We start from the raw sequence: 25,146 nt of genomic DNA, 5'->3' as shown, positions 1-25,146 counted from the left end.
ATTGTAGTTTTGATTTGCATTTCTCTAATGATTAATGATGTTGAGCATTCTTTCATGTGTTTGTTGGCAATCTGTATATATGATATTGGTATTTTTAAAAGTCAGTTATTTTGTAGAATGGCCCTCAATTTGGGTTTGTCAGATTGTTTCCTCAGGATTAGTTTCGGGTTGTGCGTTTTTTGGCAGGGAACACTACAGAAGTAATGTTGGTTCTCAGCAGCACATGATGTCATTTTATCCGAGTGTTAGTGATGTTAGTTTCACTGCCTACACCAGATGTGTGCCACTCTGTGGAGACTTCCTTTCCCTTTATAGTTAATCCATAACCTATGGGGAGATGCTTGAAGGCTATGCCCTTACAGAGTTCCCCAGTGTTTCTAGCAGTCATTGATAATGCTTCCCGGCACCAGTTATTACTGTGGTGGATGTCAAACATTGATTTTCTGCATGTCCAAAGAAAATCTCCTCCTGCCTTATATTATATTAATTTATATTAGTATAGATGCATTCAAAGTGTTACTCCATTATTGTTGCTAATCATTTTGATGTTCAACTTGCCATTCAGACTAGCTCCTGTATCCTTTGATATGCCTCTATCAGCTTTTCTTGGGGGGGTGTGGGGGGCGGGGGGCTGTGCAGTCCGATTCCTTGAGGTATAATTTACATAAAGTAAAATTCATCCTATTTAAGTATGTAATTTGATGTGTTTTGATGGTATGGTTGTATAACTATCACCACAATTAAGATAAAGAACATCTTTCACCCCATAAAGTTTCCCCTGTGTCCCCTTGCAGTCAATCCCTTCCCTCCATCCTCAGCCTTGGGCAACCATTGATCTGATGTCTGTCCCTACAGTTTTGCTTATTTTCAAAATATTACGTACATGGAATTAGAGAATTTATTGCCTTTTTTTTTTTTTCCCCTTTTGGGCTTTCCCTTTATCTATTTATTTAACGGGATGCGTAATAACATTTTGAGAAGCCTGGAGGGAGCACATAAAAATATAAAGCCATCTTAGAAAACACAACCCAGACATGACCTTTCCATAATTGTAAATCATGATAACAAAGGCCAAAGTTCCTTGTACGGTTCCTTCCCTCAGGCCTCTCACCTTTTAACAAATGGCCAACCAGATACAGTGTGTTCGGTGTTGTCCATTTGGAAGTTTGTGATCTTTCCAGATTGCAAGATTACAAATCTACTGGCAAGAGTATTTTGCCTTTTGTGTGGCTTTTTAACTTAACATAATGCAGATTTTGAGTCCCTATGTTATATGTATCAATAGTTCATTTCTTTTTATTTCTGAATAATGTTCCATTGTATGGATGTACCACAACTTATTCATGCATTTACCAGTTGAAGAACATTTTCTTTTTTTTCTTAATTAAAAAAATTTTTTTTTAAATTTTTGGCGGGCGTCCCTGGTGGCGCAGTGGTTAAGAGTCCGCCTGCCAATGCAGGGGATGTGGGTTCGTGCCCCGGTCTGGGAAGATCCCACATGCCGCGGAGCGGCTGGGCCCATGAGCCATGGCTAATGAGCCTGCGCGTCCGGAGCCTGTGCTCTGCAACGGGAGAGGCCACAACAGTGAGAGGCCCGCGTACCGCAAAAAAAAAAGAAAAAAAATTTTTGGCTGCATTGGGTCTTCATTGCTGCGCGGGCTTTCTCTACTTGCAGTGGGCTACTCTTCATTGCGGTGTGAGGGCTTCTCATTGCAGTGGCTTTGCTTGTTGCGGAGCATGGGCTCCAGGCGCGTGGACTTCAGTAGTTGCAGCGTGTAGGCTCAGTAGTTGTGGCACACGGGCTTAGTTGCTCTGCGGCATGTGAGATCTTCCCGGACCAGGGCTCAAACCCGTGTCCCCTGCATTGGCAGGCAGATTCTTAACCACTACGCCACCAGGGAAGTCCAAGTTTAAGTTATCTTTGCAGTTCTTTTTATCTTTACACTGAATGTGTATATTCAGAGCATTGTTTTCCTAACTTGCTTGGATTATTTTTTTCCCTATGCTAACAGTCTATTACACAGTAATGTATGTATCTTAAGTGCACAGCCCATTAAATTTTAACATGTGTAAAAACCCATGATTCACTACCCAGATCAAGATACAGAACATTATCATAACCTCCGTAAGTCCCTGTGCTCCTTTCCAGCCAGAAGAAGCTGCTTTCTGTAATCACTATAGATTTTGTTTTCTGTGTTCTTAGACTTCATGTAAATAAAAAGATGTAATGTGACTTACTTCACTCTGTATGACAGACTCTAGGTCCATCTACCTAACTACATATAGTTCAATTTCATTTCTTTTTATGGCTGAGTAATATTCTATTGTATATATGTGCCACGTCTTCGTTACCCATTCATCTGTTGATGGACACTTAGGTTGCTTCCATGTCCTGGCTATTGTAAATAGAGCTGCAGTGAACATGGTGGTACATGTCTCTTTTTGAATTATGGTTTTCTCAGGGTATATGCCCAGTAGTGGGATTGCTGGGTCATATGGAAGTCAGAAAGAGAAAACAAATACAGTATGTTAACACATATGTATGGAATCTTAAAACAAAACAAAACAAAACTGGTTCTTATGAACCTAGGGGCGGGACAGGAATAAAGATGCAGACGTAGAGAATGGACTTGAGGACACCGGGAGGGGGAAGGGTAAGCTGGGATGAAGTGAGAGCGTAGCATTGACATATATACACTACCAAACGTAAAATAGATAGCTAGTGGGAAGCAGCTGCATAGCACAGGGAGATCAGCTCGGTGCTTTGTGACCACCTAGAGGGGTGGGATAGGGAGGGTGGGAGGGAGATGCAAGAGGGAGGGTATATGGGGATATATGTATACGTATAGCCGATTCACTTTGTTATACAGCAGAAACTAACACAACATTGTAAAGCAATTATACTCCAATAAAGATGTTAAATAAAAAAAGATATAATATGGATTGTTGGGTCGAGTTTCTTATCCTTAACAGAATGCTTTTAAGTCTTATCCATGTGTATCAGTAGTTTAATGCTGAGTGGTATTCCAGTGTAAGAATATAAAACTCTTAATTTATCCATTGTCCTATTGATAGATATTGGATAGTTGGGAACCATTATAAATAAGGTTGATAAGTCTTCTTGGGTGCATGTGCACTCAGAATTGCTAAGTCAAAGGGTAGGTTTTTATAAAAATTCTCAAAACTATTTCCCAAAGTGATTGTACCAATTTACACTCCCACCACTTGTTCCACATCCTTGCCAAAAGTACCTGTTGAAGTATTTTTTTAATTGAATATTTGTCTTTTTATTATTGACTTGTAGGAATTCTTTAAATGTTCTGGATATAATTCCTTTGGTACATATATTGCAAATATTCTCTCCCATTCTATGAGTTCCCTTTTTTAATTTTTAAATGTTGTCTTTTGATGAGCAGTTTTTAATTTTGAGGACTTCTAATTTGTGTTTTTTGTGTTCAAGAATTCTTTGCCAACCTCATGTTCATGAAGTTTTCTCCTGTGTTTTCTGCTGAAAGCTTTATAGTTTTAGCTTTCATGTTTGGGTCTGTGTTCTAGCTTCAGTTAATTTTTGGTTTTGGTTGAGTTTAGGATCTTGGTTCAGTTTTTTCCCCATGTGGATATCTAGTTGCTCCAATGTCATTATAAAAAAAAGACTTTGGATTTGCTTTGGTGTGTTTGCCAAAAATCAAGACCGTCTATGTGCAGGTCTGTTTCTACATTCTTTTCTGTTTTATTGATCTTTTGGTTTATGCTTAAACAATACCATGATGTTGTAGATGCTGTAACTTCACAGAAAGTCTTGAAATCTGGCAGTGTAAGTCTGCTAACTCAGTTGTTCTTTTCAAGGGTATCTTGGCTCATGTAGGTTGGATTTGATTTTTATTTTCCTTCTGTGTGATTATGTAATCACTTTAATTACAGTTAGGTTTCATGTTCATATTTTAGTATTTTCCCCATCTCTGTTGACTTATTCTTATATATTTAACATGTGTTATACTAAATGGTTCCAAGAGTCAAAACTACACAAAAAGATATATTCAGAAGTGTCATCTCGTCCCCTTTCTACCCCAATCCCTCCCACCTGCTGTAGGAAACTGATTCCATTGGTTTCTGCTTTATCCTTCTTGAGTTTCTTTTTGCAAAAATAAGCATATAAACACACACACTTGTGTGTCTATTTATATGTGTGTGTATATGTATACATAGATTTAACACCCCCCCCACCCTTTGTACACTCTTTCGCAGTTTGCTTTTTTCAGTTACTGTGTACTGGGGATCACTTTATGTGCTTGGAGATTTTCTTATTCCTTTTTACAGCTGTAGAGCAGCCAGTATTTAATAAGCTCAATCTTGGCTGGCAGCTCAGAGCAAATATTGAACTTGACCTCTGTGTGATGCATTTATTTCTGGGCTTTGCTGGGCCAGTTTCCTTTCTGCCGTTTGCAGGGGAGCTCACTACATTCAGGACAGTCTGTGACCCTGGGTGGGCGGGAGTAGAAAATGTTTCCCTATTCCATGTCTGTTTTGGACTCATCAGACCTGAGAACATTAACAAGTTTGGGGGAAGAAAAAGAAATGGGAAGAGAAAGCATTCAGGATTATCAGTGTTTACACTCCCTTCATTTAATGGGTCTTGTCCTCAATTCCCCTTTTCCTGTGTTTCGTGTGAAGTAGTGTGCTAACCAGTGTGCCGTGCAGCTGGTAATGAGTGCCTGTCACGCTTTCACTCAGTCTTTCCCTCTAAAACAGGTTGCCCGGGAGAGTGGCCCACCCCACATGAAGAGCTTTGTGACCAGGGTGTCGGTTGGGGAGTTTGTGGGGGAAGGTGAAGGGAAGAGCAAGAAGATTTCAAAGAAAAATGCTGCTATAGCTGTTCTTGAGGAGCTGAAGAAGTTGCCGCCCCTGCCTACAGTTGAGCGAGTGAAGCCCAGAATCAAAAAGAAAACAAAATGCATAGTCAGGGTAAGGACTTTTCTGAATGAAGAGGGCATTTTCATTGCCCAAAGGCAGCTGGGGGGTTAGAAGGCTGGTGAAGGAGGTCGGGAGCTGGCAGGCACAGGCCCGGCCTTGGAGAGCCTTTACAGGGGCCACCTTGGGTTGCTCCACAGGAGTCCCAGGTTAGGCAACGACAGGGACACTGTGCTGGCTTCAGTGGAGGCCTCCGCAGGCGGCCACGCCCGTCTGGGTGCGGTCACAGTGAGAAGCTGTGTGTTGGCAGCCGCGCTGCCAGTCTGCGGGGAGAACAGTTAAATTGTGCTGCCTCCGTCTCATTGCCCACTGCGCGGTTCTGAACGCGCGGGATACTCCTGGGCGGGGAGATGTCTGGGGCAGGCGTAGGCGTCAGATGTATACACCTTCTTCTTATTTTTGAGTCACGTTAAAGGACCTATCAAAAATTATACTCTCTCTCACCCACCCAAAGAAGGGACAGGGGTCCATTCGGGGACAGTTATGAACACCAGGATCCGTTCTGATGGTCAGTATCGTTTCATGTTGCATCGAAATCCAAGTTTTTCTCACACACAAGTTAGCATATGGTTTCTGGATTTTGAGTCATTGTTAAGAAAGCTGGGAACCCATCCTTATAATGTAGACTTTTGGAAAGTTTTAGAAAGAATTTGTTATGTTTTTTCTACCTCTTCATTTACTGTCATATGTTGACATTTATTGTTCAAAAGCAGATGTTACAGTGATGCTTGCCTACTCGTATGAATGGTGATGTTGGTTTGCTAAGAAGACCTTAAAATCACCTCAGAGCGATCATAGAAAATCATTAGGCATCTTTCAATTGAAGAAAGGTTTAAAAAAGATCTGATTAATTCTGAGCCGTTAGAACAACATAGAAGTAATCAACTGTCATGTCCTTGTCTCTGAATTGGCAAGGTCCTTACTGTGACTAACATGGCACATGGTTTCTACATTCATTGTTCCTCAGCTACAAAGCAGCCCGGAGTACGGCCAGGGGATGAACCCGATTAGCAGACTGGCCCAGATCCAGCAGGCAAAAAAGGAGAAGGAGCCAGAGTACCTCCTCCTCACTGAGCGAGGCCTCCCGCGCCGCAGGGAGTTTGTGATGCAGGTGGGTCAGCCGGCTTGTGGGCGGCCCTTCTCTGACCGCCTCCTGTCTCAGGGCCTGAGGTAGTCCAGCGGCCGGACACCTCTCCCCAGGAGGCCAGGTCCAGTGGGCACTCCCTGCCGCCAGATGTCACTGTTATTAGACCATGTTGCCTGCACTAATCTGATGCCTTAAAACGTGCTTGTCTGCACAGCACACATGCTGCTGTATCAACAGGTAGGAGCCTGGACTCACTGCGCCTGTTTAGAGGAGTGGGGGAATCATGGGTAACTTTTTTCTTTGTTACTTCTTGAAAGTTACTATTGTTCTTCTCAGAAGCTTTATGAATTATAGAAAGGGTCTGCTTCTCCTGATCCTTCTGTAGAGCCTGGAGTTCGGGGATTGGGTTCACGCCTCAGATTTGTACAGAGCGTTTCTCCATGCACTCAGCTTATTAAACAGTTATTCACACGGGCAGCTGAATGTTGTTTTTGTTTTTTTTTTTTTTGCGGTATGCGGGTCTCTCACTGTTGTGGCCTCTCCCATTGTGGAGCACAGGCTCCGGACGCGCAGGCTCAGCGGCCATGGCTCACGGGCCCAGCAGCTCCGCGGCATGTGGGATCTTCCCGGACCGGGGCATGAACCCGTGTCCCCTGCATTGGCAGGTGGACTCTCAACCACTGCGCCACCAGGGAAGCCCTGAATGTTTGATTTGAATTTAATAGTGTTTTCTGGTGAAAAACAGAATACTTCACTCTGCATAGCAGTTTACAGCTTATATTTTTATTTTTTATTTATTTATTTTTTTGCGGTATGCGGGCGTCTCACTGTTGTGGCCTCTCCCGTTGCGGAGCACGGGCTCCGGACGCGCAGGCTTAGCGGCCATGGCTCACGGGCCCAGCCGCTCCGCGGCATGTGGGATCCTCCCCTACCGGGGCACGAACCCACGTCTGCTGCATCGGCAGGCGGACTCTCAACCACTGCGCCACCAGGGAAGCCCAGTTTATAGCTTATAAAGCACCATCAGTTAGCCTGGTGTGTTTCACCTCTGCAGTCAGAGGGCAGGAAGAGTAATGACCCTTCCACGTACAAGAGAAAATTGCAGTTTGTTGAGAGGCTCAGTAATTTGCCTAGGATCAAACGGCTGGTAGATGCCCGGTTGGGATTCAACCTCAGGCCCCTCTTCACAGGCCAGGGAGGGTTTCCTTGACTCTTTCGTGACGGGGCTTCTGGTTTTGGTCTGCGGTCAAGACCAGCTTGGAAGGGGATGGTAAGCAGTGATGTGTGCTGGAGTATGTGTAACAGCCAACTCTTAGGGAAAGGCAGTGTGTGTGGAGACTATACGCGTATATGCACACGTATTATATGTACATATGTGTATATTATAAATTTTACTGATAGGAAGGAAGTGTAGCATACAATTTACAAAAAATATGTAATACTCTTGTAAATTTCATACATCTGTGTGACAGTCACCAATAGCAGCGTTACAGAATGAGACTCGTGTGAATTCTTTATTCCCCTCAGGTTCAGCAAGGAGGTTTGCGTCTGTCATTGTTGAATGACTGTGGTACGAGCATGAGGACTGGTTGATATTTTTATTTACATCAACAACAAAGACATGTCAGAACTTCACTCATTTAAACAATATGAATGGCTTCTTTGCTGAATCAGATAATACTTTTCCAAGACTGGAAGTTTCAGTTTTTTCTATTAGTTACGTCATGGCTGCAGACTTGACAACAAATTTAAAGATTAATCTGCGTTATTAACCTTTTCTCCATCACTTAAGCTTAAGAATAGACAATCAACAGTATAACTTAATCCTTGATAAGTAGTAGTTGCAGATTTCTGTGGTGTAAGTACTCTCACTGTGGCCGTTTTCTGTCTGAGTTGGAAAGAGACGTGTAGCTGCATATTGACACCATACACATACACGTGTAAAGAATCTCAAAAGCATAGACAGTTGTAAACTGGAGTCCAGTTAGGAAGTGATGAATTTGAAGTATTCATTCCCTCTGTTTGTTAAAATAATTTGTTTAATTATAAGCTTATATACTTCAGTGTTTAATAATAGCTACCTTTAACAGCCACCTCTCCAAATTCCTCAGGATTTCATAATGGGCTCTCACAGGCTGGTCCAAGCCAGCCCCAGGGCACCACTGTTAAGCCATCCATCTTCTGACCATTCTGGGTTCTTTTCAGTTCCTGACCAGTCTTTATTCTAAAGGGTTAAGCCCTGATCTGAGTTCTGCCTTCTTTATGCAGGTGAAGGTGGGAAACCACACTGCAGAAGGATCAGGCACCAATAAGAAGGTGGCCAAACGCAATGCAGCCGAGAACATGCTGGAAATCCTTGGTTTCAAAGTCCCACAGGCTCAGCCCACCAAACCAGCCCTCAAATCAGAGGAGAAGGTGACTGCTCAGGGCTCTGTGTCCTTGCTTTCTAACTGCAAGATGACCTTCTCACCTCAGGACTCTGACTCCTCCAGGGCTAAGCTTCAGGGCAAGGCTTCATCCTCCTGGCAGTAAAGCAGCCCGGCTGAGCAGGGTCCTAGCATTTGGTTCATTATAATGTGGTCAGAAGGGGAGTTGCATGTCCATGGCTCCAAGCATGGTGCTGGGTTAAGTCGTTACTGTTTCAGTATCTTTGTGGTCTGGGATGCTTGGTGGAGGGCAGCTTGCTCCTCTCCTTTTGTGGGATGACGGGTAATTAATTGGACTTGAAATTAATGTGTGTGTGATTCTGTCATTTGTGCTCTTAGAGTGAGTCCTGCATAAAAGACTCATCAGCCTTAGGCTTTTGTTAGTTGTGGAACACGCTTGGGACACTGAGACAGTGTGATGATAGAGTCAGGGCCAGATCCATAGTTTCGATTTGGGATTTCTTTCTCTTTGTGAATTGAACATTAGACAAAAATGATCCCATATTGAAAATTGCACTTCTGCCAAGGTTGGTAAGCAGTACCCTCAGTGAAAGCCTTGGCCGACCTTGTTACCAGTCACTGGATGGTCCTTTCAGGATAAACTTGAAAACACCAGGACTGAATTCAGTCATGTCTGTCAGCAGAGAGAAATGGCAGCAGCTGTGGCCACATAGTCAATAACTGGGATCCCAAACACTCATCAGAGAATCTGTAGAGATCCTGGACTTGGCTTTGGGGGTTTTCATTCCAGAATCTTACAGAGCATCATAGGCAGCTTTGTCTCCTCAGAAGAGAGACCTTTGTGTTTGGCAATTTTTTTTTTTTTTTTTTGCAGTACGCGGGCCTCTCACCGCTGCGGCCTCTCCCGTTGCGGAGCACAGGCTTTGGACGCGCAGGCCCAGCGGCCATGGCTTACGGGCCCAGCCGCCCCACGGCATGTGGGATCTTCCCGGACCGGGGCACGAACCCGCATCCCCTGCATCGGCAGGCGGACTCCCAACCACTGCGCCACCAGGGAAGCCCCAAAATTTTTATCTAGTAACATTTTCCCCCTACATTTGTTATCTTTGGTTATGTCATTTTATCTTTTAGTGGGACATGTGCTCCAGGAAATATTCTTTGTTTATTTAATTATTTAGCATCAACCTAAAAGTTTCTTTTTTTTTTTTTTTTGCGGTACGCGGGCCTCTCACTGTTGTGGCCTCTCCCGTTGCGGAGCACAGGCTCCGGACGCGCAGGCTCAGCGGCCGTGGCTCACGGGCCCAGCCGCTCCGCAGCATGTGAGATCTTCCCGGACCGAGGTACTAACCCGCGTCCCCTGCATCGGCAGGCGGACTCTCAACCACTGCACCACCAGGGAAGCCCCCAAAAGTTTCTTTCTTGGTCAGCTCCTTCAATCTAACATCTTCAGGGTCCTTCTGGTTAAACGTTCCCCTCTCGTGAGCACAGAACAGAGGCCCCATCCCTTAGATGCTGTTCGTGGACAGGCTGACGTGGCTGAGAGTGTGCTTTGGGAGAAAGCAGGGGGCTCTGCTGTGGGCACATTGGCGGCCCAAGCAGACCAGTGGTGGGGCCTTGGGAGAGGGCCTTTCTGCCAGTGCCCTCATCGTTTAAAAGTTTATAAAACTAAGATTAGGGCTGGTTGGAGTTTGTTTAGTTTTGGACAGAAGGAACTAATTTTTCAACAGTTTGATTGATGCTCATGGCCTTTTTTTTGTTTTTTTTTAAGACACCCATAAAGAAACCAGGGGATGGAAGAAAAGTAACGTTTTTTGAACCTGGCTCTGGGGATGAAAATGGGACTAGTAAGTGTGAAGTTAATATTGTCTTGGTCTGACTGTGATTCTGGGCTTTGCATGGTTCCTGGTAATAGCAGGAACCTAGGTAATGAGTTAGTGGTCAGTGCTTGGTTCTGCATTACGCCTGTGCTGTTGTGTGTGCTGGGGTGGGGGGCAGCGTGGGGTTTTACAGCATCTCTCAACGCGGCGTGCGTGGACTTGGGTTGATTTGTCTGCTTGTCCATCCCCAGGCCATAAAGAGGATGAGTTCAGGATGCCTTATCTTAGTCATCAGCAGCTGCCTGCTGGAATTCTTCCCATGGTGCCCGAGGTCGCCCAGGCCGTAGGAGTCAGTCAAGGGCATCACACCAGAGAGTTCAGCAGGGTAGCCCCGAACCCTGCCAAGGCCACGGTAACTGCCATGATAGCCCGAGAATTGTTGTATGGGGGCACCTCGCCTACAGCCGAGACCGTTTTAAAGAATAACATCTCTTCAGGCCACGCACCCCATGGACCTCTCACGAGACCCTCAGAGCAGTTGGACTATCTTTCCAGAGTCCAGGGATTCCAGGTAACTGTTGGGTCTGAGCTGTGTGGTCTGTACCTCAGTGCGGTCATCTCTGGTTTCTCTCAGTACTAAGTAACTTGTTTTTTTAAGTCAAGTTCTTTGTCTCGGGGGATGGTTGGGGGAAGCATGGTAAAGAGTGGTCCTGAGGAAGGGAGGAGGCACGGGAAGTATTAGAACCCTGGATGGTAAGAGAATATCCTCAACCTTTGGTAATTTTTAAAAATCCAGGCCAACCGTAATGACAAGGCCTCGAATCCAGTGGGAGTTACAAAGTTAGACTTCAGTGAGAACAGATTCACGTGCTGGCCCTTTTTCTACCTGCTAGGAAAGGACATGGCTTCTTCCAGACCAGGGTTTCTGAGTAGACATTTAGGTTCCTGGAGGATTCTGGAAGCTGGGGCCCTGGCATCCTGCCTGCAGCCCTCAGTGCCCCTTAGCCGCAGACCCCACTGTGAGTCTCTTGTGCCTGTTGAGCAGGAGTTGGTGTAGACAAGTCAGGCTGAGACCAGGGAGAGGTGTCACCTCTGTTCACTGGGCCCAGAGCCGCAGCCGTGTGCCGGGCTCATACTCCCCGCCTTCCTGTCCTTGCCTCAGTTTTCTTTTCCCCTTTAGGTTGAATACAAAGACTTCCCCAAAAACAACAAGAACGAATTCGTATCTCTCATCAATTGCTCCTCTCAGCCGCCCCTGATCAGCCATGGTATCGGAAAGGATGTGGAGTCCTGCCACGATATGGTACGTTACCCCCCGCGGTGGGCCTGGCTCCAGCTCGTTGCTGGCCTCAGAAAGACAGGAAAAGGATTCTCCTGCAGACTTCGAGAACAGTTGATTGTTCTACAGGGTTCATATTTCTGAGGACTTTTCTTAGGTTACTGGCTTGATTTCTCATTCTGTTGATCAGAACTCATGGGCTTTGGCCAACCCCTCTCCTCTCTTCCCTTGCTGACCTGAGAGGTGGACTTGGGTCCTAGAACGCATCCAGATACTGTATTCAGTTCATCTCTGACCAGAACAAGGAATTGCATGCCCACGTTCTGGCAACTTAGAAAGCCCCTTGTTTTGGTGTTCTGTTCAGATGAATTATTATTGTAAGAAGAAAAGGAATTGATTAAATTAATTGACATAAACTGTGGTATATTCACCTGATGTAATATAATGTGCCCATCATATTAATGTCACTGAGGGTAATGTATTCTAATTCTAACACGGAAACATGATAAGGTTTTATTTTAAAGTGGGATATAAAATTTGTAGAGTCTGGTGACCACAGGTTAAAAATGTTAGAAGGCAATATATAATAAAATTAACAGAGGTTGTGATTCAGTGAGGTAACCATGGATAACATTTTTTAATTTATATTTTTAATTAAAAATTCAAACATGAAAGGGTTATTTAGTGGGACCACTTGTTTTGTTGGGCAGTAGGACAAGCCCTCGACTCGCTATTCAGTGTCGTATACTGTGGTCCTGAGCGGTGGCCGTGGTTTGACTTCCCTTTTCATTCCTGCTAGGCTGCACTGAACATTTTAAAGTTGCTGTCTGAGTTGGACCAACAAAATACAGAGATGCCAAGAACAGGAAATGGACCAATGTCTGTGTGAGTGAGCTGATCTACATGGAAAGGCAGTTCTGTTCCTCATTTGCATTAAATTCAAATTGTCTGCTCAAGTTAGTAGTGAAATACTTGTCTTAGTCACTTTCTGTCCCTTTGCCCTGAAAGGTTTCCAAGTTTTGGGCAGAGAGCTCTACTTCTTTTTAATTTGTTTGTTTTGTTTTTTAAATTTATTTATTTTTGGCTGTGTTGGGTCTCCATTTCTGTGCGAGGGCTTTCTCTAGTCGCAGTGAGTGGGGGCCACTCTTCATCGCGGCGCGCAGGCCTCTCAGTGTCGCGGCCTCTCTTGTTGCAGAGCACAGGCTCCAGACACGCAGGCTCAGTAGTTGTAGCTCACGGGCCTAGCTGCTCCACGGCATGTGGGATCTTCCCAGACTGGGGCTCAAATCCGTGTCCCTTGGGTTGGCAGGCAGATTCTCAACCACTGCGCCACCAGGGAAGCCCTTTTTTTTTTTTTTAAGCTTTCACTTTTTTTTTTTTTTAAGCTTTCAATCGGTAATACATTCACATGGTGCAAAAGTCAAAATTATTTTAAAAGGTGTCCACAGTGATACGTCTTGCCCCTCATGCAGTCCTCATCCATACCATTCTCTTCACCCCACCCAGAGATCACATTTGTATTAGTTTCTTGTGTACCTTTCCTGTATGTTTCTTTATGCAGATACATTTATTTCCTTATTTTCTTCCTTTTCCTCCTAGAGATAACATACTACATACCCATTCTCTTCTTTGCTGTTTTCACTTGCTGGTGTATTCTGGGAAGACCTTAATCCAGTTATCATAAACTGGGGCCTGAACTATTGGACTTCTCGATGTCTGCTAGTTTCATTTTTAACATGGCTTAATTGTCTTAAATTTCAAAACTTGGGTCATTTTTGGTTTTCTTCTTCCTTAAAGGTGTGGGAGGTGCTGAACCTTATCTGGCCATGAACCATTGAAAAATCCCAACATACATACTGAAAATACTGAAACTGCTTTGAAAATTTGGAACTTCTGATACCTCCAGTGAGCCGAGAGACATGATGGGTAAAGGACTGGAGACAGCAGTGGTGAAGAAGGCGGGGCCCCGAGGAGGCAGCGGCATGGCCGCTCGCCTGTGCTATGGTTTCTCCTCATGCAGCAGCAGCTGCTGGGGGCCGGGCGGGCCTGCCGGGCACCCCGGCGCCACTGGGAAACCAGCGGGTCCACGCCCCAGGCACCCTAGCGCTTGGTTAGGGTGGGGGGGGGGGTTGGTTTTTGGTTTTGGTTTTTTGGGGTGGTTTTTTTTTTCCTTGCTGTGTGAAAGAAGAAACAGAAAGCACGACTCCTTCTCAAACTGGCTCACTCAGACACTTTGGGACAAACCCTGGACACCACGCTGGAGAGAGGCCTTAGTCTGGCCCCAGAGCTGAAAGCACCAGAGAAAATCACATGCTTCCTACTCAGCCTGAGCTGACCTCGGCGTGCTCTGGCCCACACCTACCGCGGTACCCACGCCGTCACCACTGCTCTCTTCCAAGAGATACGTATTCTTAGTTTCATTATTTTCTTTTGATTGAAATGACACTATATAAAATTTTCATTTGAGAGTTTCTCAGTTGTATTTAGTTACATAGCACAGTTTAGAAACTTGTCTGAGACTGACCTTATCAGTAATCTAACCGGCAAAGATCATATCCGTGTGTATGTGGTTATACATTTTTATTTCATTGGACTAACCCAGGACCATTTCAGTGATGAAAATTGTGTGCCCTCTGGTTTAGCTGAAACAGTCCTGCACTTCTCAGAAACCTTGAAGTCTCCCATAGTTGTATAAATTGGACAATTTAGGAATTTTAAACTTTAAATGATCATTTGGTTCCTTTTCTATTTTATTTTTGTTAATGCAACAGGACTTAAATGAACTTTGATCTTTGTTTTAAAGATTAAAAAAATTGTGTGTGTGTATATATATATATGTATGTGTGTATATATATATACATACATATATATATATATATGACTCTTGAAGACACATAGCTTTCACTACACTACAGGATATGATCTCCATGTAGCACATCTACAACTGCAAATTGATTTTCCTTGAGTGCTTTATACTGTTGATTACATCTCCATGTAGGGCTGAAAAGAATGACCCATGTTTATCTCTATAACTGTGTTGCTTTTGATGTCGTGTTGCTGTGCACAGAAATGTGTGCGGCGAGGTCCTGCATATGGTCCAGATGAAAAGCACGGTAGCCTTGCGAGTTAAGTACTGCTTCGATTCATTGTTTACGCTGGAATTTTTTCTCCCCATGGAATGTAAGTAAAACTTAGTGTTTGTCACCAATAAATAGTAATACTAAATTTTTTTTGTTAATTTATTCTTAAATGCCACTACTGCTAGGTTGGTCCCTCCCAACCTGCCCCCTATACTTTTTTTAAGAAAAAAACTTTGTAATGCTTGTGATTCCATTTGGGCAAAATTCTGAAGCTCTGAAATAACTTTATATCAAACCATTGATCAATAAACAGCTACTAATGAATTTTTGGTCCTGTCGAGCAGTAACTGAAGCAGTAAGGGAAGATGTGAGGGCATGGAAGCATGGCGTGGGGGGCACTGCTGCCAGTGAGGGGCAAGTGGGTGCCCGGGTGAAGGGAGGCGCCTCTCATCTGAACCAGACGATGTCACCCAAAGAAATGACCGAGAGGAGAGAGGCTTCCTGGTCACTTCCCTCAGGCGGGCTCGCGCTTGGAAGAGTGAAGGTGAGGCGTTGCATTCTAGTCTGGCTGAGGAGTGGGGCTGGTAGTTTTCTATTTTTTCATTTTAGAATATGCTCATAAAGGTGGTTCACTATAAAACCAGCCTGTGGACTGGACTGCAAGAAGCACCGGAAGTGAGGTTATGGAAAAATGCTACAGGGTATGAGGGGGCTCAGCAGGGCAGGGATAAAAGCAGTGAAAGGCAAGGCATTTTTTCCCTTTCCAATCCTGGATTCAGCATTTCTGCAAGAAGCCTTGATCCTCTTTAGTGATAGATGACATTTAGCAACCAAGGTCTGGGTGCTCTGAGACCTCACTGCTAGGGGTGTGTTGTGTCTGGGCCCTCTTAGTGGACAGCTAGGAAGTGTATCTGTGTGTACGTATACACATCTGCCGATCTGTATATCTACTTAAAAGCCATGTGTTGGTCCTGATACCTCTGGCACCTCAGGGTTCTTCACAGCCTTCCCTGCTGTGTTTTTAGCACCTTTTCCCACATCGAGATTGTAGCCAATGTCCCAGCCTTGCCAGCCACTCCCTCCACTCCTGCCCTGAGATCTTGCTGCCTCTGCCCAGCTCTCGCCTCCTTGCCTCACAGTGTTTCCAACCGGTGACCCTCCACACTGTGAAGGAAAGATGGAAAGGGCTGGACAGTACAGTCTTAGAAGTAATTCATGACTTCTAATTGGCAGTCCAGTTGGCCCTCATTGACAGCACTCCAAGAAGGGGAAGTTTCCTCTTAATATCCGGGATATTGTTAGGAAGGATCTACAGGTTTCTTTGACAGATTTTTTTGAAGGTGTATTTTGGTTGCTTTGGAAAGCTGTCCAGATGGGATGTCCTTGACTATTCTTACATTGTAAACTCTCAAACTAGTCTTGCCTCTGTGAAGGCCCTGTAGCTGTCATCGCCTGCTGAGGACTCACTTACCTGCAGTATCTCTGTCTCAACAGGCTTTGAGAGAACTGCCTGGGAATCGAGTTTGCACTAAGTTTTATCCCAACATGATCTCTAAGAGTTGCAAGAACTTTGGCTCAAAACTAGCACTTGGGACAACATGCAGTCCTGGTTTCCAGACTACAGGCAGAAAAGCAGACATGAAGGCACCTGAGAGGCAGGTCTGAAAAAATCAGAGCTGCGAGTCAGCCACAGTAAGACTAGTGGGTCTTAGGATTTGAGGAGCATCGATCTGCAAAGGTGGAGCAGCTCCTGTTGTCTTTGGGGAAGACAGACTTAGGATTCAGTCACCCCACAACAGGTGCACTGACATTAGGTCAATTTCGTTAAGTTCCTCTTATCACAGGGAGATATTAATGAGTAAGGATGATTTCCCCATAGCAGGGTTTTGTTCTGGTTTGTATTTTTAAAGGCCTTCTTGAGCTGAGCAATGTGAACTGTAGCTCTTAAAAAAAGTGTCATTTCTGAATCTAGGTTTTGTTCCATAGCTCACTGAGCTAATGTGCCCAGCTTTGCAGGGTGAATGCCCAGTGACGGAGACCTTGGCCTGGGTCCCAAGGTCTGAGTCTGGGGTTCTTGTGACCCATGGGAAAAGACACCCGGCCATTCCCAAGAAGCAGTATGCTGCTGCTTGCTCTCTAGAAGCTAACAGGAGCTCAGTAGACTACAACCACCAGGAAATAAACCTGAGGATGGAGATGTGTAGCTGTTTGTTTGTATGAAACTTAACTTCAGAAACTTCCGACATTACCATCTCTGGTTTAAGTGCTTAAACATCTGTGTGCCCTTAAAAACAGACAAGAAAAACTTTCTAAATCCGTAAATAATGGATTGTTGAGCACTTAAGCACTGCTGGATTGGCAGGGAGGAGTTAACCAATTTTCTGAAATAGGCTTTTAAAGAGATGTGTGTTAAGATGCAAGGCTAACTGAGACTGGAGAGGGTGTGGTTTCTAGTCATCAAAGCAGCAGAGCTGTTTTCTTGGTATTTGGCACTGTGTGCTTGCAGTGGTGTGTTTAATGTATATATACAATGTATATATAGAATATACATATGAAACTGTAATTTTTACAACTCCATATTCTAATCAGACTTCTTGGCATACCAATTTTTATTAGGAAAAATTATACGTAATTTGGGAAATTGGTACTGCTTTAATATGTGCTTAATAACTTGTTTGATATTTTAAAAGTAATTTCCTTTGTACATTCTTTTACAAATATTTTCATCAAAACCTACTTTGTTGGAAGTAGGCCTGTGATGACAAATTATAAAGCAGTCTTTGTGTATTGGTAATTTTAAAAAGGACCTTTGAAAGTAAACTGTGAAAAATTTGTAAGTTATCCCTAAAAGCCCTCTATCCAAACACAAACCCTATCGTTTATTTCCACCCCCTTTCACACGCACTTCTTTCATGATTGTGTCTGCAGTGCACATGCAGTGGCGCCACCCATTGTAAAGCTGAACAACCTGGAGCTCGGTGGTCCCAGAGAGGATCAGGTATGCCTGTCCCCTGCTGCCCTCCTACAGAGCCAGCTGGATCCAGCCTTCAGCTCACTGTGGCTGTCCTCACTTCTTTAGGCTGCAGTAGAAGCAGTGACAGGGGTGTCTCTCTCTGACCTCTGACATTGCTGAGCCTGGATTCAGTAGTGGGCAGTTGGTGCCACTTTGGAGTGAGATCTAACAGAATCCTGTGTCGCTTCCTCAGACTCTTCTTGCCTGCCTTTTTAATCGTGTATTGGCTCCAGCTGCCAAAAGCCTGCCCCAGGAAATGGCCTGAGATTCCCTTGGGCCTGTGTTTTACTGTGTAAATATCGCCACCTCCCCACAGGTCTGTATGCTGAGCATATGCTCACCTGGTAGATTCAGGACGCATATCTGAAAATGTTCCTCTGGACCCCTAATAGCTTACTTTCCTCTCTGATTGGCTCCTTGGGCTCATGGACAAGAATAATGTAAACCAGGTTGAATCCAGCTAAGAAAACTGCAAATGCTCAGACCTTCCTTAGCCCAGGGACCATGATTTTTGGACATGTCGTATGGCTGTGTTTGGGGAGTTACGGCGTAGAGTGTTTGTTGGCAACCAGTGTGTCCTCTGAATCCCCAAAGCCTGAGTGGCCCCAGACCTGGCCCGACTCTTTCTGAGGTGGTTTGACCACCTTTGTCATTGCTCCCCTTGGCCAGGTAACATTTTCCCAAGGCCCCGAGCGAGGAGCAGCCTGGTGGACGGTGGATTGGGTGTGGATAAGGCTTCCGTGCTGTGAAGAGCGCCTGTAAATAGATCACCTCACGAAGGGCCAAGATGCTGTAATGTAGGTGGGTGAATACCAACATGTAAGTAGCGGCTCAGAGACTGCAGTGCGGTCACTGCAGAAGTCAGTACCTTCTGTTGTTCTTGGAGCCCAGAGACAGACTCTGAAGCCGCTTGCTCCCAGGCAGTTTCTAGAGTCCCACTGCTCAGGGTGGCTGATGGAGAGGCATTGGCCCAATTCCTTGCTGGAGGCGTCTGGAGCCCTCCTCTCCCCCATTCTGTCCTCCTGTCCAGCTGGCAGGGCTCTTCTCCCTGGGCTGCAGACCGTAGTCCACTTCCAGGTCTCTCCCAAGAAAACGTGGAGACAGATGCCATGACAACAGGAGTTCAGGTCCGTCTCAGCTACGGCTGGAGGGAGTGGTTGAGTTCTGGAAGAGGCCCACGAAGGCTGTGGCTCCTCTGGGCCCTAAGCTGCCACAGCCGTCTTCCGCCTGCCACCCTTTGTTAATTTCCTATCTTTACAATATGATCCCTTCTGACTTTTGAGGCCATGGAACCTTGGACTCTAACAGTGTTCACAGCTTGTGCCGCGCCTGCGTGTCTTTCTGATTCGGTTTTTCTTGGCTTCTTCATGAGCATCAGCTCACTGGGAGGGCTGTTGGTTAAAAAGGCTGCTGGGTCCCTTTCCCAGATGTGCTGATGCCGTAGGTCTGGGGTCAAGAACGTGCATTTCTAATAAAGTCCCAGGTGATGTAGATGTACTTTGAGAACAACTGTCCTCAAGCAGTAACACCCATGAAGTCGCTAGTGACTTCTTTTCTAATACGAAACATACAACTGTAAATGATACATGCTCTTTGGATGGTAGCCCCAAATCCTTCGAATCATGTTGAGAAATGCTGCCTTTGGCTAAACAGAGGGCACGCAGCTTTGGCCTCACTGTTTTAGGCTCTGCACTGTGCTGTCCCAGCCCAGAGGCAGTCTGTCCTGGGGACTGAAGGCAGTGTCCTCAACAGCCTGTTAGGAGGATGGGGGTTTGGAATGCTCAACCTGCAGCCGCTGGCTTAGCTCGTTGCCGCCACCCTGGTTCTCCTTGGGAAGGTTTCTCTGCAGGCACCATCGCAGAGACTTCTTCCAGCCTGAGATCTACAGTCACGACGGAGGCAGCCCTCTGCGTGGGGCTGGCTCCAGCTCAACTTTGGCTCTCAGGAGTGGGACTGTATGGCCTGCCTAGGACACTAAGCCCTGCTCTGTCTGAGAGTGGCAGGACCTGGTGGGTGCTAGGTTCCTCCCCACTGCCCTGCGGACCCACGAGGAGACAGTTTAGGATCTGTCTTCGCAGCTGACGTCTGCTGAGAAATCCAGTTTCCTGAGAGTAGCATTTCCCTCTCTAGACTCAGGAGGATTGACCCTTAACTGCTTGCCAAGGAGATGGACCATCTTTCCGACGTAAGGTAAACAAACTCTCATTTTGCTTTCCACTCCTCCGCCGGTCATCCTCCTTTTGCATCAGGTCTGAGAAACTTCCCCCTGACCTGTCTGCGGTGGCTCTTCCTTCCACGTTGTCCAGTTTTTCTCTCACATCATCCACATTATAAGGGAGAAAGTTGACTTCTCCAACCACATGTGAGCTTTTGAAAAAGTCTTTATTACCTGTCATGCAGGAACCCCAGAGAAAGGTTGGTGGATGATGGTGGCTCTTCATAGTGTTTACCTCACAGTCACGCCCTTATTAACTGATTACCTGTTTCTAACTTTTGCAAAGCCATGGTATAGTGGCCAAGTCCTGTGCTCCGGACGCCATCCATGCTGCCTGGGTTTGAATCCCAGGTCCACCCAGCTGTGCAAGCTGGTAATTTCCTCCACCTCTCAGGAAAGAAGGATTTGGACCTGTCGCATTCTCAGACGGAAGACTCACATCTGGTTCTCAAGGTTCCATGAAACACTGGAAGAGGGAGGCTCAGCTGGGAGTCCTAGCAATTAACCTAAAGAAGCTGCATGGCCCACGAGAGCCAGTGAGCTGTAAAAAGAACATCTCAGAGAAGAGTGGAAGGGTTCCCATGTAACACTCAGAATGAAGAAAGCTAATGAAAACCAGTCAGGATCCGAATGTATCACAAGATAAAATGGGGCATGGTTTGCTCTGAGCAACTGACAGAATATGAGGGCAAAGCCCAATCCATTTGACCTTGACTCTAAGAACATTCTCTTCTGATGGATGCAAGAGTCAAACCTTGAGAGGAAGAAATATAATCTCTACACACTGCCCAGCTCCAGCTCTGAATACTATTCACACCATTGTAACAGTTCACATACTGTTTATCTGTTCTCACCTTTTAAAAGATACCTACAGATGAAGCACACAAAAGGACTACTGCACAGGATGAAAAGCCATCTGCTGTGACAGCGTGAAAATGAAGGCAGAGGTGGACGGTGGGAGACGTCCTGTTATCAGTACAGAGGACCCGACACGAGGGCCACAGTTGATGGGACTACAGTTAGGGTTATTATTATTAAAGATGAAGAGAACTGTAAAAGGTAGGCTGGAAGTAAGCGGTGTGAGCCAAGTTCTGATTTGTCATAGCAGGGAGTTATGAAGTCTTACGAAGATGAAGAATTAAGTGGTGAAGAATGAAGATTATAGGCAGTACTAGTTGAAAGGTGTTGCCTCTGGGAGGGCAGAGACTTGTCGCTCAGATACAAGCCCTATTCACTAATTAATTAGACGTCTACCACACGCAGCTAATAGTCTGACTGAGTGCCACATTCATTATGCCCCACAAATAAATGAAGTAACTAAGTAAGGCCCGGTGTGGGTAGGGATGTGCTACAGAAATTGGCACAACCTGGCCCAATAATTCCACCTTCAGGAAACAGACGTAGACAAATATTGGCATATATAGGATGTCCACCTCAAGAATTATTTATAAAATAAAAAATCTCTACGTGTCCAACAGTGACTGTATAACTTGGTAGTGGTATATCCAAATGATAAACACCATACATAACCACTGAAAAATATAGTTGCCGGCTTCCCTGGTGGTGCAGTGGTTGGGAGTCCGCCTGCCGATGCATGGGACACGGGCTTATGCCCCGGTCCAGGAGGGTCCCACATGCCGCAGAGCGGCTGGGCCCGTGAGCCATGGCCGCTGAGCCTGTGTGTCCGGAGCCTGTGCTCTGCAACGGGAGAGGCCACAACAGTGAGAGGCCCACGTACAGCAAGAAAAAAGAAAAAAATATATATATATATATTTGCCAAGTAAGTGTTTTAAATGTTAAAAGGTTTTTAAAAAAGCATATAAAACTGTATTTACAGGGACTTCCCTGGTGGTCCAGTGGTAAAGAATCCACCTTCCAATGCTGGGGACTCGGGTTCGATCCCTGGTGGGGGAACTAAGGTCCGACATGCCCCGGGGCAACTAAGCCCGCATGCCACAACTACTGAGCTTGTGCGCCTCAACTAGAGAGCCAGCCTACCACAAACTGCAGAGCCCACGCACCACAACTAGAGAAGAGAAAACCTGCACGCCACAACAAAGATCCTGCATGCCACAACTAAGACCCGACGCAGCCAAAAAAAATAAACTTTGTTTAGGCAGGAAAGAAGAAAATTAAAATGCTTAAAGAAGGTAGGAGTATGGATGATTTTTTATTTTCAAATCTTTTCCTGTATTTTCCACAAGGAAAATACACATAAAAGAGGAGATAATGATCAAACAGCACGGAGAATCAGTGGATCCGACACAAGACTCTCATGAGGAACATTGCAATGACGTTTGCCCCGTGTCTAAAAGTGTCCTGAGAGTGAGGGCCTTGCCTAGGCCAGGACTCCTCCGGAGTCTTCCCACCAAGCTGTTTTATTCTTAAAACTGTCGTGAAGTTAAGTAGTAGTACCCTCATTTTTCATAAGAGTAAATAAAAGCATAGCGGTCAAGGCATTTGTTCAAGGCCTCAGTCAGTGGCAGAGGTGGAATTCAAACCCAGGTTGGCCTGGTCCCAGAGTATGAGCCCAGCTCCTCCTGCACACGAAGAATTGCCGCCACCGTTGAGGAACAGTCACTAAGACTTAGCCAAACACAGCGCAGCAGCTTCAGCCTGCCATCTCTTAAAATCTGTACAACCTCACTTTAGAACATTTTAAAAAACCATTAACAAAATATTCATGAATTATGCCAGAGTAGAAGTGCCAGCCTTCCTGTTCAGGAACTATTTAAAAAGGTGCGCTTGTTTACAGAGAGAAACCACCTTCCGTTCAACTGTTCTAACTGAGGAAGGAAAAAATTCAGAACTTAAACTCAGAAGACTGATCAAGATGCTGAAACAAGGGTCCTCCAGAACAGTAACTATCCCTGCATTTACTTAACTGTTAACCAACAGCTTTAGCAAGCACAGAGCCAAACACGAGAGCTTGTCTGAGCGCCAAACGTAAACCATCACCAATTCTGTTTGCCATTTCAGACTTTTCGCCTGTATTATGTTCATAGTTGAAAAATGGATCTCAGTGCTATCTCAACATCTGCCTGCCAGTGACCACTTTTAAGCCATGTAGTAATTATATGATTTAATACTTCCATTACTGGGTCAAAACAAAAATGGTGCAGTACACTAGATTAAGCTGGAAATCTCTCAAGCAACACAACAAAACCAACATGTGAAGAAAATAAAGCATTCAAGTCAGGTGCCTGAGATTTGAAAAAAACAAATCCACATAATCTGCACAGAATGAGATTCCAGTCTAACTGCACTAAGTATACATAGAAACTGTGCCTCTCCAAGTGTCAACAGTCTGATTCTTTTTACCCCCTAAAGATAAAGGCCATGGAACCCCTGGGCCCAGTCCAGGGAGGAGCCAGACTGGCAGCCTTTGCCAAGATGGACTGACACCTGTAGGTTCCTCCTAGACCGCAGGTTCTAAGATGTCACCGTTGGAAAAGTTCCTTGTAACCTCTGATCTTCAGAGAAGACAGACACTGCAAAAAAAGAGCAAACACCTGCACTGTCTAAAGCAGTCCCAACAGCCTTGTGAAGCCAGGCAGAGCATTTCTTTTCCAATTCACAGAGGAAACCATCTACCTAAATAAAGTTCATGCTGCCGTCCAGGAACTGGTCTAGCTAGAAAGTTCTAACAGATGAGCCCCAAGTCTGCAGTAATTGTTCCCTTTCCCTTGTAAAAAAGACTAAGTAACCTGAGTTTGAGTTATTAAGAAATTAGGATTTTATGAAGTCCAGGAGAGGAACAATTAAACTCTTCATTATAAAAATATCAGCACCAAAAGCCTGGGCTTAAGATGTTCTTAGATACAGATTTTAGGGCTCTTTTTTTTTTTTTTTTTTTATTGCTGATTACAGATTTAAAACTATGAAATGTGCATTTCTTGGCAAGTTACATAAGTGATTTCTTTGCTTACTGACATTTCCAATAAAAGCTTAAGGAAACGGACAAAAACACAAAGGACGAGAGAAATACGAACAGCCTCAAAACAAAAGGATTTAGTAACAGAAAAAAAACCTCCACAGTTAAGTGTCTGTCAAATTTTAGAATTATCAAAACTGTGCAAATGCTCAACTCAATGTCATACACTAAGCTAGTAAAACTTGTCTTTGTAGCTGCAAACTGAAAAAGTCACCCACTTATATTTGTGATCACACAAACCACCTAATTTTCTCAAGGTTCAGCTTAAAGCAACATTTAATAGACAAGTTCAAAAGGAACACTTGCTTTGTTTTAACACAGCTGTGCTCAGACGTCTCCACGATGTCCTCAGAAACCATCCTGGACTAAGCCAATTCAAAAAATACAGTTCAAAGCAGCGTCACACTAGCCGCCTGAAGGTATCCTTGGAGATACTGGAGCGCTTCTGCGTTGAGGCTGGTGCTCACCATTGAGGGAACCTACACAAGATGGGAAGCACACGTACAGCTGCTAGAGATCCCAACGTACAAACACAACGCCCCCGCACTTGCCGCCCTTCTACGGGGGAGCTGCCACAGCTCTGAGAAGGGCAGTCCATCACCAATAATGGTTTAAGGGATCCCCAAGTAACTCAACTGCTTTCATGCCTTCAAAAATGGGAAGATGAATGACAGAGTTCTTTGACCAGAAAGACACTTACCCTTCCTGGACAGGCAGTAGACAATTTGTGAAGTGACTGTGCCAGGTGAATTCTGGGGTTGTTCACCATTTGACCTACAGGATCATGCTCTTTTTTCCCAGCGAATGCCAGCTGAGAGAAGGCAGTCTGGTATCCTGGTGTGTCTTCTATGTCAATAAAATGTTCTTCATCAGGAATAGTATTATCTTCAGGTAACTCAAATAGGCCGATCAGAGACTGTAATAAAGGAGTCCTGGATTGGAAGATGACAAAAAGACTGAAGTAACTGCTCTGAAGACTTAAACAATAAGGAGCAGCTTCCTCAAAGACGTAAGACTGTAGACTCGTAGTCTCCAGAGTAATAAGGGACCTTTGAAATTACGAATGAAATGGTGCTTATGCCTAACCAGAAACCGTTCAGTTCTTCTGGCCACAGCACCCCAATGTCTCTTTCCCAGAGCTGCCAAAGCTGGCTTGTGTGAGTGACCCAGGCCTGGCTGATTAGAAGGCCATATGGCATCAAGCCAGACCAAGGCAATCCAATGCTTCTAAGTCAGAAGAAATAAGCTTCAAGTTGTCAGGTCACTTGACGGAAGGCTACTTGAGTGAAACCATAGTAAGGGAGAGGCAAAAGGTCAAGAAAAGCTAGGTCTGCACATCGAGCTAGACATCAAGCACAAGCACATA

At 45.0% G+C, this 25,146-nt stretch overlaps 2 protein-coding genes across 30 annotated transcripts in view; one reads left to right on the top strand and one right to left on the bottom strand.

Moving 5' to 3' along the window:
* The window catches only part of STAU1 (staufen double-stranded RNA binding protein 1), a 90,440-nt gene extending 75,498 nt beyond the window's left edge, over positions 1-14,942 (top strand). For 21 of the 28 annotated variants that reach the window (XM_067708400.1, XM_067708398.1, XM_067708408.1 and 18 more), the window contains 8 exons: positions 4,732-4,962; positions 5,936-6,079; positions 8,324-8,470; positions 10,211-10,286; positions 10,511-10,830; positions 11,440-11,562; positions 12,338-12,423; positions 13,336-14,942. In XM_067708400.1, the coding sequence (XP_067564501.1) occupies positions 4,732-4,962; positions 5,936-6,079; positions 8,324-8,470; positions 10,211-10,286; positions 10,511-10,830; positions 11,440-11,562; positions 12,338-12,423; positions 13,336-13,351 (1,143 nt within the window). In that variant the 3' untranslated portion in view covers positions 13,352-14,942. Of the gene's footprint in view, positions 1-4,731; positions 4,963-5,935; positions 6,080-8,323; positions 8,471-9,316; positions 9,666-10,210; positions 10,287-10,510; positions 10,831-11,439; positions 11,563-12,337; positions 12,430-13,335 lie in introns of those variants that run through there. The other 7 variants (XM_067708414.1, XM_067708402.1, XM_067708393.1 and 4 more) reach the window with 3 other exon arrangements.
* A 9,096-nt stretch (positions 14,943-24,038) lies between these two features.
* CSE1L (chromosome segregation 1 like) overlaps positions 24,039-25,146 on the bottom strand; it is a 41,413-nt gene continuing 40,305 nt past the window's right edge. For both annotated transcript variants that reach the window (XM_067708384.1, XM_067708385.1), the window contains exons 24-25: positions 24,481-24,712; positions 24,039-24,259 (exon numbers count right to left, since the gene is read on the bottom strand). In XM_067708384.1, coding sequence (XP_067564485.1) covers positions 24,170-24,259; positions 24,481-24,712 — 322 coding nt within the window. In that variant the 3' untranslated portion in view covers positions 24,039-24,169. The remainder of the gene's footprint in view (positions 24,260-24,480; positions 24,713-25,146) is intronic.

The sequence above is a fragment of the Pseudorca crassidens genome, chromosome 15 (assembly GCF_039906515.1).
Source record: "Pseudorca crassidens isolate mPseCra1 chromosome 15, mPseCra1.hap1, whole genome shotgun sequence".
In the NCBI taxonomy this organism is placed as follows: Eukaryota; Metazoa; Chordata; class Mammalia; order Artiodactyla; family Delphinidae; genus Pseudorca; species Pseudorca crassidens.
This window is presented reverse-complemented; position numbering and strand designations above follow the sequence as displayed.